Source organism: Gavia stellata, chromosome 10, assembly GCF_030936135.1.
Source record: "Gavia stellata isolate bGavSte3 chromosome 10, bGavSte3.hap2, whole genome shotgun sequence".
Lineage (NCBI taxonomy): Eukaryota > Metazoa > Chordata > Aves > Gaviiformes > Gaviidae > Gavia > Gavia stellata.
Window position 1 is genome coordinate 34883027 of NC_082603.1, and position 12136 is coordinate 34895162.

The 12136-nt window shown below is 61.4% G+C and overlaps 1 protein-coding gene across 1 annotated transcript; it reads right to left on the reverse strand.

The window, feature by feature from the left end:
* Positions 1-570: 570 nt before the first annotated feature.
* Positions 571-10947, reverse strand: SLC35D1 (solute carrier family 35 member D1). The gene is made up of 12 exons (XM_059822079.1): positions 10745-10947; positions 10210-10243; positions 10043-10129; positions 9670-9737; positions 9119-9190; positions 8267-8335; positions 7861-7963; positions 7243-7335; positions 3406-3473; positions 3007-3085; positions 1637-1719; positions 571-740 (listed from the first exon to the last, which is right to left on the reverse strand). Exons 1-12 carry the CDS (start codon positions 10945-10947, stop codon positions 632-634), a joined length of 1068 nt encoding a protein of 355 aa, XP_059678062.1. The 3' UTR covers positions 571-631.
* Positions 10948-12136: the final 1189 nt, after the last annotated feature.

The window sequence follows — 12136 nt, forward strand, 5'->3', positions numbered from 1 at the left end:
TCGACAGAGGGGTTCTGGAACAAACCTGGAGCATCCTGCAGGAGCGGCTTTCCTGGGGGATACCAGCGCTCACCTCCCGTGGGCTGCAACCCGCAGCTCCCCTCCCTCCGCTCCGCTCCTCTGGGCAGGGGAGGGTTCGCCTGCCCCTCGGGGCCGGATCCGGGCCGGGTACCGTGGTCTCACCGTCCCGCCGCAGCACGTGCTGCCCGGCCGGAGCGGCCGGGCTGGGGGAGGCACGGAGCAGAGCCAGCCCCGGCATCCGTCCCCGGCTGCGCCCGCCGCCCGGGTGGTGGCTGCACCGAGACGAGACGCAGCCAGGGATGCTCAGGGTACGGCCCTCGGAGCTGACGCAGTCCTCCGCAATTCAAAACGTGTACGCCGCTTGTGCCAGTCTCTACTGCCAAATCTCAGCGTGATTAGAAACCCATTAATTCCTCATGATCAGACTGAATTAGACGTACTCCTCACCGTGCAGTCAATTATCTTCCCAATAATTTGTAAAGGCAGCAATCTAGATTGTGCAAAGAGCATCGCCGTTACTCCATGGCAGACGCCCCGGATTCCTTCCCACATTCTGCCTGCGATCAGCTGAGCAGAAATAGGTTGCTTCCAAAAAAACGCCTTTCCCTGGTCACACAGAGCTTTTTCCTTTAATATCCATCTTGATGCCAGCTTCGGACTGCTTGCTCATTTGCTCCTCCGTGAAAGTGATGTAGGAATACACCAGGCTTCCGGCAATACTGCAAAAGAGGGGCGGGTACGAGAATGAGACACTCGGAGCCGCAGGAGCGGCAGCGCGCTTGCCGCTGTGTGCTCCGGTACGCTCCTGGCCGGCGGCACACCCGCGTTGCCCAAGGCAAACCGGCCACCAGCAGCCCGGAGGAGATGCTGCCCGTTACGCCAGCACGTTTATTAGTGAGGCAGCCCTGCCCCGGGCAGCCGCCAACGCCAGCCGCCGAAGAAAAGTCAAAAACACGGGTAGGTCAACGGTCGAGGACGCGCTGCAAGCATCACTTTGCAAGAAAATTCCGTTTTCCTCCTAAGATCAGGTATTTTGTTTAATTTGTACCCAAATGCTTGCTAGCCCGAGTCCCTAGCTGAGTGCCGGACCCGCTCCATCGAGTGCCGGACCCGCTCCATCACTGAAGGAATCCTGCCAAAGGGCAGGGGAAGAAGAAGGAGACTTTTCCCAAAACAGAAATACACACCAGGCCAGAAAGGAGACTTTTCCAAAAGCTGTGCTAAAACACCAGGTATAATATAATAACCAAATAAACCAAAAAATACTTCTTCCGCTACCTTAACCACGCAATTCCGATACGCAACTCAAGTTTGCTGCTACAATATGCTTGTGCGTTCTCCTGCCTTTAGAACAACCCGAGTCTGCCCGGGAGCTCCCCGCAGCCCGAGCTGTAAGCAGGGAGCGAGCGGTGCTGCCGGCGGCACAGGACTTGCTCCGGGCCGTGAGATGAGGGTCAGCGCCGCGCTGGCTCCTCTGCTGCGGCCAGGACACCAATCCGCAGGGATTGGGTGGGTTTTTTTGAAGGAAGTGTTTCACCAGTGACACCATCTCAGTTGCGTGGCGATTTTCATTTGCAAATCGTAAATAAAAACTGCAAAGACCCAACGTTCTTACCTGATATTTAGACCAATGAAGTTTGTCCATGTAAAAATATAGTCTCCTCCAAAAAACATCCCAATATAGGTTATTAAAATATTCTGCAAAGGAACAAGATTTTAGCAACGAGAGCATAAGTTTCTGTATAGCCCGAGAGAAGCACGTGCTCTATGTGTTAAAGCAATACGGAGACGGGAAACCCCGGCTGCAGACAGCGTGAAACAGGCAAGCGGTGGCAATGCCGGAGTCGAAGCGTTGGGTTTAAAGCTGCTGAGAAACGCTCCTGGACGGAGACTTTGGCTGCGGGGGCAGCGCAACCGCCGGGCTGCGACGCTCTCCCTCATCTCCAGACCGGCACTAACACCAGGATAACGCCCAGGAGCGCCCGTCTGTTTTTGCGATGGGCTCGTTGGGCCGCGGTGACCCAGAGGATCGTGGCTGTTTCTGGGCGTTTTCACACGTCATTAGCCCCGGGGAAGCTAAATGCACTGACCACAGTCAGGGCCACACACGGCGGCTTGCTGCCACTGCCGTACAAACACGCACAGAGTATCTCTCTATCCCAGAATCACTACGGTTGGAAAAGACCTGTCAGATCACCAAGTCCAACCACCACCCCAACCCCACCATGCCCACTAAACCATGTCCCGCAGTGCCACGTCCACACCTTCCTGGAACACCTCCAGGGATGGTGACTCCACCACCTCCCTGGGCAGCCTCTTCCAGTGCTTCACCACTCTCTCAGGAAAGACATTTCTCCTAATATCCAGCCTGAACCTCCCCTGGCGCAACTTGAGGCCATCTCCTCTTGTCCTGTCACTTGTCACTTGGGAGAAGAGACCAGCACCCACCTCCCCACAACCCCCTTTCAGGGAGTTGTAGAGAGCGATGAGGTCTCCCCTCAGCCTCCTCTTCTCCAGACTGAACTCTACTCCAGACAGCAGCAAAAAAATAAAAAATACAAAAAATAATCCCCTTGGAGCCGCCCTCCCCTCCGTGCAGCGCACAGCAAAAGCCCCAGAGCCCTGTCCAGACCCTCCCGTGCTGCTGCCAGAGACCGCTGCCTGCGCGGGCAGAGCTGGCGGACGCATGGTGCCAGAGCGGCACAAAGTGGGTGCGGGGAGGCTGTGGATGCCCCGAGGACGTTCATGGCTTTTACTGGGTAACTCCTGCAGGCAGCAGCACCCTGCCGCGCGTCCCGGGCAGGCGGGGGGGAGGCACCCGTAGCCAGCGCGAGGTGACCCAGGGCACGCAGAGGTGGAGAGAGCCGCGCTGCCCGGCATGTCCCAAGCGCTCACAAGCTAAAGCTGCTGTTTAATACGAGCCCTGAGCACCAATTACTGCAACACTCGCCTGACAGCAGCCCTGGGAGCGGAGAAACCACTTACCTTAATGCAGCCAACTATTGTAGTTGTAAGAGCAGAATTATACTGAGTGCAAAGAACCGTGGAGTACATCAAAATAAACCTGCGGGAGGAAGGGCCGACATCAGGCTCCAGGACACGCTTCAGGCGCTGCCGTTCATCCCTGCGGCTCTCCCCCTCTTTTCTAGAGCGGTATTTGTACCACCGCTTTTTTGGCTAAACCTGCGCCGAAGCAGGGTTGGACATACATAACCTCCCTCTACCATAGCTCTCAGAAATGGTGTCCCTATCAGGACTGCAGATTTATATATATTTTTTTTTAACCCAGAACAGCTCAGACCACCAAAATACGCTACTGCTGGAACCCCCCCCACCCAGCCCTCGGAGACGGGCAGTGCCCACCGCAGCAGCGTACGTCCTTACCCCATTACACACGACAGTGTGAACTGCAGGACGAAGAGCGTGTCTGCCCAGCCCTGGTACTCCACCGCCTGCAAGAAACACAGCCCTTAGAGGAGGAAAAGGCAACACAGCAATTCACAGCAAGGTGAGAAACAAACCTCTGACATCGGCTCTCACCCCACAGCAGGAAACAAACCAAGACGCAACGCAGCCCAGCGTGACACCCTGGGGCTGCCGAAGGGCCGGCTGCCCACCGCAGCTTCGCCTCCCAGCCCAAGCCAGCACCCAGCACACCCCTCCTGGGAAAAGCAGCGAGTTACACTCCTACAAGCGGGAGGAACCGGGAAAGGCATTTCCCAGCTGGTGGTTGTCTCTCTCCCGAGAGCCCCGTGCAGCGGCTGCGTTCACCCGCCTTTCGGGCACGCGAGCTGCCGGCAGCAGCGGGAGCCTCCGAGCCCCCCTGGCCACCTCGGGGCAACCCCAGCGACAGAGCCGTGCCACTGCCACCCTCAGCGACAGCTCTCTGACCGTGGAAAGGGACGTGGAAAGCTCACATATGGATTTAGTAAGTTCTGGGAGGGGGGGGAAGCCCAGAAGAGCCTTCGTTGGGATCAGGGGAGCAAACTGCAACGCTCCGGCAGCGCGTCCCAGGGGGATTAAACCTGTAGGGACGGTGCTGACAGAATGCCTAGAAGAAGCCTGGATTTCATGGTAGGGCATTTTTTAATTGGGTTTTGCTTGGTTGTAGGGTTGGTTGGGGGTTTTTTTGGTTGTTTTTTTAAAAAATTATTTATTTAAAGTTACACTCCATGCAGCCAACCCCACGTTTTTGCCAGCTGCAGGTCTGGGGATGACTCCGAGGGCAAAGCTCCAGCAGCAGGAGATGGTTTGCAGGGGGACAGGGAGGGAGGCAGGAGGGGGGTGCTGCCAGCCAGGCTGGGGACAGGGGTCAGAAGGAACGAGACACAGCTCAACAAGGGGAAGTGCAAAGTCCGGTCCCTGGGGAGGAACAAGCCCAGGCACCAGGACACACCGGCTGGGAAGCAGCTCTGCAGAACAGCCCCAGGGTCCTGGTGGACACCAGGTTGACCATGAGCCAGCAACGTGCTGCAAAGAAAGGGAGTGGTGTCCCGGGCTGCGCTGGACAAAGTGCTGCCAGCCGGTCGAGGGAGGGGATCCTTTTTCCCCTCTGCTCAGCGCTGTCACAGAATCACTACAGTTGGAAAAGACCTGTCAGATCATCAAGTCCAACCACCACCCCAACCCCACCATGCCCACTAAACCATGTCCCGCAGGGCCACGTCCACACCTTCCTTGAACACCTCCAGAGACAGTGACTCCACCACCTCCCTGGGCAGCCTCTTCCAGTGTCTGACAACCCTTTCCGTGAAGTTGTTTTTCCTAATATCCAGCCTGAACCTGCCCTGGTGCAACTTGAGGCCATCTCCTCTTGTCCTGTCACTTGTCACTTGGGAGAAGAGACCAACACCCACCTCCCCACAACCCCCTTTCAGGGAGTTGTAGAGAGCGATGAGGTCTCCCCTCAGCCTCCTCTTCTCCAGACTGAACAACCCCAGCTCCCTCAGCCGCTCCTCATCAGACTTGTGCTCCAGACCCCTCACCAGCTCCGTCGCCCTTCTCTGGACACGCTCCAGCACCTCAGTGTCCTTCTTGGAGTGAGGGGCCCAACACTGAACACAGCATTCGAGGTGGTGGGGCCACCCCTGCAGCACTGGGTCCGGTTCCCCGGTACGAGAGAGACATGGACAGGCTGGAGAGAGTCCAGCGAGGGGCCACCGAGATGCTGAAGGGACCGGAGCACCTCTCCTATGAGGAGAGGCTGGGAGAGCTGGGGCTGCTCAGCCTGGAGCAGAGCAGGCTCAGGGGGGTCTCACCCGCCTGTACAAACACCTGCAGGGAGGGTGCCGAGAGGACGGAGCCAGGCTCTTCCCAGGGGTGCCCGGGGGCAGGACCAGAGGCCAGGGGCACACACCGACACGCAGGAGGGTCCCTCTGAACATCGGGAAACACTTTTTCACTGTGAGGGTGACCGAGTACCAGGGAGGCGGTGGAGCCTCCATCCTTGGAGATATCCAGCACCCAGCCGGACACGGTCCTGGGCCACCTGCTCCGGGAGGTCCCTGCCAGCCTCAGCCGCTCTGTGGTGCGGTGAGGAGGGGAGGGCAGAACAGGGCGATGGCTGGTGTCCCCCCTCCCCTCCCAGCGGGGCAGGGACCGGCGCAGGGGAGAGCGGGGCTGCCAAGCGCACACGGGTCCCACCAGGCAGCTGGGACGGCGCTTTTCCAACAGGGACACGAAACGAAATGCCAGCCGAGGGGGGACCTTCCTGCTGGCGGTCCATCCCCTTCCCCCCCAGGAATTATCGGCAGGGCTTTGCTCGCCCCCACCAGCAGCATGCCCATTTCTGCCTCTCGCAAAGCGCGGCACGACAAGACATCGTTACCTGCGACGCTTGTTAATGAACTACAAGATTTAACGCGTCCATGAGTACGGTGGGAGGTTTTCCTATGCAACCCCCCCGCCTCCCCCCAGCACGGCCCCCCACGATGCAGCCCCCCCACCCCGGCTCTGCCCCCCACCCCGGCTCTGCCCCAGGAGCCGTCCCCGCGCGAGGCAGGTTCAGCTGCACGCCCTTCACAAGAGGGTTTTTCATCAGGCTGCGAACGCGGAGTTTCCTGGCGGCAGCCCCAACAGAGCGCATCTTTGTCCGCCTCCGGCTGCCAGGAGCTCGGCCAGGGAAAAAGACGTTTATTCAAGGAAAAAAGAAAAAAAAGAGGCGGTTTCTCCACAGGCTGAACAGAGGCTGCACAGAGCAACATTTTGCTCCCCGTCAGCCAGCTCCTGCTTATAAATGAGCACTTTATCCCCAAATATATCCCACTGAGCCGCCCTGTATGAAGGGCAGGTCTGAGCTACCTTCACCCCACGCAACCACTTCTCCTCGCTAGTCCCAGCTCGTTATCCCAGCGACCGCTTGCTCATCATCAGGGCATTCAGCTCCTAATGAGAGCAAAGCCACCAGGCTCTCCCCGCCCGGGTATGGCTGGGGGGGACGGGGACGGGCCAGGGGTGTCCGCAGGGGCCACCGGCGCCCACAGCAGTCACCCGGGGGGGGTCTGGGTGGGCAACACCTCAGCGTTTGCCTTTCCTGCCCGTGGAGAGGGACGTTCGTGCGGGCACGAAAAGCGAGTGCTCTTACTCAGGAGAGCCAACCGAGTACAGCCGCATGTACACGAGTGCAATAGTAATAAATAATAATACTAGAATATAGATTTCAAGTATAGGGAACGGCACGTAAATCAGATCGTGCCCTGTTGGGGCAGCACGGGCAAACCGACCCCCAGAGCAACCCCACGTAAAGCACCCTGGTCAGAGGGAAGGACAGCAAGAAGTCTGAAGCAGCCCCTTTATTCTAAAAATACCCGTTGCCTTTGTTTTAAATACCCGCCGCCTTTGTTTTAAATAATATTTGGTTTCACTTACTGCTGTCGCACTTCCCCATTCTTCAAAGCGTTACCAAAACGCCTGAATGGAGCAACTCTGCGGATTTCAAGTCCGGCGTAAGACCTACAGTTACTTCCTACTTACGCAGCTTCCCTCTGTACCCCAAAACCCGGCCCCAAACCATCCTTCGCCCCGGCCTCTTCCCTCAGGTGCTCCGTAGCGCTTGTCTGCAATCCTCAGTTTCCCATTTTGAGTATTTCCCACTTTAGGGAAGAAGGCTACGTTACGGAGAAGTGCATTACAGCAAACAGTAAGATGTTCCTCAAAGCGACCCATTTGGCCTGTAAGGTATCGTGCCACTAAAGATTTTGCTTTCGGGGGCAGGAATCCTACCTTTTGCGCGTCTCCGGTGAAGTAGGCAATGGTCAAGGTGGGAAGGATCATAAACAGAGCGTTGTAATACAGCAGACCGTATTTTCCCAGCTCCTAGAAATAAGAAACATCTGTGTATTTAATTCGGTTCCAAACAGAAACATAAAACCTTATTCATATTGCTCCTGAAGGGTCTTGTGAGCTAAATCCACGTGGGATTCTCAGAAACAGAAGAGTTGGAGCAGTTTTTTTTTTAATACATATATATGCATTTTTATATATATATATGCATTTTTTTATATATATATATGCATTTTTTATATATATATAAAATATATATATAAAAGAGACTTGGGCGATGACCTTGCAACAGGCTTTATGGCCACCATCAATCAAACTGCCGTTTCTTTGCTGTCGCAAGGGACTGCGGTCGTAACCGGCACAGGGGCACGGCTCCGGACAGCACCGCTTGGCACCGACAGCAGCACAGCGGTGCTGCCAAACCTTCTGGACAGGAGATTTTGGGAGAGGGAGGGGGTAGCACGGGGCGAGCCTCCCCTCTTCGCCCCCTCGGATGCAAGCTCGTGCCAAACCAAGGCAACACTGCAACGCCCAGAAGGCAGCCGAAGGTCAGCCTACCTTTGAATCCAGCTTCTGTTTCACATAGGCACCGTTTGCAGCTGTTAAGGCATCGTTAATAAGGATAAAAATATATCCTTCCAGATCGAACGCCAAGTCAGCGCTGGGAAAGGAGAAAAATGTAAGTTAAAGCTTTAAGCTGTGCGGAGCGTAACCCTCGCACGATTCCTTCCACCTTCTGTTTGGCCAGCGAGTTCTCAGAAAAAGTTAATCACGCGAGGAGGGACTGGGATTTGGGTCAGCAAAACCTTCTTTCCTACTAGAGAGCACGTCTGAGGGTACAAAGTCAGCATTTCCTCTCTTCTTGGGACGCACCGTGGTACTGGGTTCACCTTAGCGGTGCTGGCTGGCCCACGCCGGCACCCTCCAGGGGCACGGGAGAGGGGACAGCAAGGCGGGAGCTCACCTAGCAGCTACGAACGCGCCGATGATCATCGCAAATACGGTCATCTGAATACTCCAAGAAAACTTCTTCCTGCGAAGAGAGGACAGCGCCGTCACAGCTTCACCGGAGTATCGCGAGGGCGCTGGAGGAGAGCCGGGAGCAGCCCTTCCTCCCAGCCCGTACAGAGGAGGGGAGAAAACCCCAAGCAAACCATCCGTGCAGAAGCAGCAAGTAAAAGCAAGACATTTTTAGCCAATTATCCCCGTGGTTTAAAAAAAAAAAAAACCACACCCACCAAACCCCAACTTGGCGTTGATGCAAGTTCACGGAGCGCTGCAACTCTGCCTACCGCAGCAAAGGGCTCAGCTGGGCACGGGGCGCTTGGCACGGCACGGGGACCAGCCCGGCGCCGCTGGGGAGGGGGCTGTCGGCACGCGGCGTGAGCCGTTTTGGGGTCTCCGCAGGCGAGCCGTTAGCAGGGGCGGATGGGCACAACGCCCTCCGCTTCCAAAACCGCGTGGCGCAGCCAGGCTGCTGCAAGTGGAGACAGAGCGCATCCGTCTTCCCCCCTGCCTAGCAGCTCCGCGTCGCACCTTGTCTCGCCCGGCTGCCTCCGGGCACGCAGAGAGGCAGCGGGGAAAAGGGCTGTGCCCATCAAGGCAAGCAACACGCCGCCGCTCTCCGTATCCGCTTCCTCCGCCCACCCTCGTTCCTAAAACCCAGCTCAGAGCCAAAAACCCCTGACCGCGCGGATCTCCGACACCCAAAAGCGCACTGACACGCTGCGCGGCATTCCAACCCCTTCGGACTTCCGTAACTCTAACCGCTCTCCGTCACCGATAGCCCTGGAGAGAAGGGGCTGGGAAGACTCACTTGAGCAAGAATCCTTCGGCAAACATCGTGAACAGGATGGAGAACCTTCGCAGGACGGTGAACATCGGCAGGCTGCAAAAGGAAGGTTCGGCAGGGTGAAAGGGCTTCCCCCCTGCCCGGTGCTGCGCCGGGATGAGGGTGCCGGAGCAACGCCCTGAGTGGGCGCTGGGATGAGGGCTCCGGAGAACAGAGCCATCGGCGAGCCCGCCAGTTTCCTTGTGGAAACTCTGTTACTCCTACACCCAAAAAAAGCATCGCTTATCTCAGACCTTGTGAGGGCGGGGGACCCCGGGGACGGCCCCGGACCCTCACCCAGGGTGGCCGAGGGCCAGACCCGCGTCCCTCCCTACCCACCGGCTGGGGGAATGCGTTCGGAAAGATGCACGTGGCTTATTTGAGCGTGGGCAGAGGATGAACCGTATCGTCCCGAGCACCTCCCGCTCGGGTCACCCGCACCCCTGCAAAGCCTTAGGGCCCGGCAGCCAACACCGGACCCCCCCCGGGGCAAGGACCCCATTGCACACCCCCCGGTAGAGAAAAGCCGTCCGTACTTCAGTTTCTTTGTGCTGAACAGTCCCGTGATCTGGTTCCCGAAATACAGAAGAGGTAGAGGAAACGTCTGGAAAATGGGAAGAGGGAAAACAGGCTGCGTGAGCGACCAGGGAAAGGCAGGGAGCTCCCCGGCAGCACCCCCCTTTATAACATACACGGAATTATTCCCACCCCGGGACGGAAACGTTCACGCACGCGTCCCGATGGCTCCGTGTCCGCGGGCTCCCGGGGGCGATGAGCACGGGCGCCCCGCTGCCGAAAAGGCCATGGTGCCCACCGCGGGCGAGGGGCTGGGGCAGAGACCACCGCCCGGCCTCGGGGAGGGGGCTCGGTGCCCGGGGAGGGGGCTCGGTGCCCGGGGAGGGGGCTTACCCGCCGGGGGACGTGCCGGTCGAGGTCGGGGAACTTGACCACCCGCAGCGCCTTGCCCGCCCAGAGCACCGCCACCGTCGCCAGCATCTGCAAGAGAGCGGGGGTCAGCCCGACGGCCCCCCACATGGGGGTCGGGGTGGGGGGGACACAGTGGGGACCCCACTCACCTGGCCCAGCCCCACGCACAGCGAGGAGGGGAACCTGCGGGCAGAGAGCAGACGTCAGTGGGGGCCCCCACGTCGGGGGGGGCCCAGCAGCCACGCACCCCCCCGCTGCCTGCGGGGGGGGGGGGGGGGGACAGCGGCAGCCCCCAGCCCCGCGGAGCCCGGAGCCGGGGGGGCACTGCCCAGCCGCGCAGGGGGTCCCCACGGGAAGGGGGGGCACCCACGGGAGGCTGGCCGCGCAAGGGGCTCCCGGGGGGGAAAGGAGGGGTGTGCAGGGGGGGGCCAGCCCCACAGCAGGGGGGTGCATGCAGGGGGGGTGTAAAGGCCCCCCACGGCGGGGGGGGCACGCACAGGGGTGCCCGGCCCCCCAGGATGCGGGGTGGCTGCGGGTGCACGGCACCCACGGGCGGGGGTGCATGCCCGGGGCGGGGGGGGAGGCACCCTCGGGAGGGGGTCCCGCATGGCGGGGGGCCGCCGGGCAGAGAGCGGCGGGGGGGGCCGGGCCCGGGCGCGACGGCGGGCGGGGCGCGGGCCGTACCCGTAGGTGGTGAGGACGCTCTTGTTGACGACGACGATGAGGAAGGAGCTGAGCCCGTAGAAGGCCGCCGCCAGCAGCCTGAGGCAGAGCGAGAGGCCCGGCGCCGCCATGCCCCGCTCCGCATCGCCGGGCGCGGGGGCTCCCGCGGGGGCTCCCCCCTCGGCCCCGGCCGCCGGGCGTCTGCGCGCCGCCGCCGCCGACATGGCTGCGGGGGCGGGGCCGGGGCGGGGGCGGGGCCAGGGGGCGGGGCCAGGGGGCGGGGCCAGAGGGGCCGCGCGGCGGCGGGGGCGGGCGCGGGGGGGCGAGCACAGGGGTCTGCCGGGGGGGGGCACGGCATTGCACGGGGGTCTGCCGGGGGGGGGCACGGCACGGGGGGGCACGGCACGGGGGTCAGCCGGGGGGGGCACGGCATTGCACGGGGGTCTGCCGGGGGGGGGCACGGCACGGGGGTCAGCCGGGGGGGGCACGGCATTGCACGGGGGTCTGCCGGGGGGGGGCACGGCATTGCACGGGGGTCTGCCGGGGGGGGGCACGGCACGGGGGTCAGCCGGGGGGGGCACGGCATTGCACGGGGGTCTGCTGGGGGGGGGCACGGCACGGGGGGGCACGGCACGGGGGTCTGCCGGGGGGGGCACGGCATTGCACGGGGGTCTGCCGGGGGGGGGCACGGCACGGGGGGGCACGGCACGGGGGTCAGCCGGGGGGGGCACGGCATTGCACGGGGGTCTGCCGGGGGGGGCACGGCATTGCACGGGGGGTCTGGCGTGGGGGGGGCGCGGCATTAAACAGGGGTCTGGCGTGGGGGGGGCGCGGCACGGGGGGGCAGCGGACGGGTGTCTGGCGTGGGGGGGCACAGCATGGCACAGGAGTCTGGCGGGGGGGGCACGGCATTAAACAGGGATCTGCCGGGGGGGGCACAGCATGGCACGAGGGTCTGGTGTAGGGGGGGCACGGCATTGCACGGGGCTCTGGCATGGGGGGGGCACATAATTGCACAGGGGTCTGGTGGGGGGGGCACGGCATGGGGGGGCAGAGCAGGGTGGTCTGCCGGGGGGGGCACGGCATTGCATGGGGGTCTGCCGGGGGGGGCACAGCACTACACGGGGATCTGGCGGGGGGGCGCGGCAGGGGGGGCAGCAGACAGGGGTCTGGCGGGGGGGGGGCACGGCATTGCACGTGGGTCTGGTGTAGGGGGGGCAAGGCATGGGGGGCAGCGGACAGGGGTCTGGTGGGGGGGGACAAGGCACCGCACAGGGGTTTGGCATGGGGGGGCACTGCACAGGGGTGCGGCATGGGGGAGGGCATTGCACAGGGGTCTGGTGGGGGGGGGCATCCCACGGGGGATTTATTGCACAGGGGTCTGGCATGGGGGGGCAAGGCTTTGGTCGGGGG

Bases quoted from the DNA above. Each gene is read 5' to 3' on its own strand.
- SLC35D1 (XM_059822079.1), bottom strand. From the start codon at position 10,947: ATGTCGGCGGCGGCGGCGCGCAGACGCCCGGCGGCCGGGGCCGAGGGG. The intron at 1,720-3,006 runs GTAAGTGGTTTC...GTTCCTTTGCAG, and splicing joins CAATAGTTGGCTGCATTAAG to AATATTTTAATAACCTATAT. The intron at 741-1,636 runs GTAAGAACGTTG...CCTCTTTTGCAG, and splicing joins TTCATTGGTCTAAATATCAG to TATTGCCGGAAGCCTGGTGT.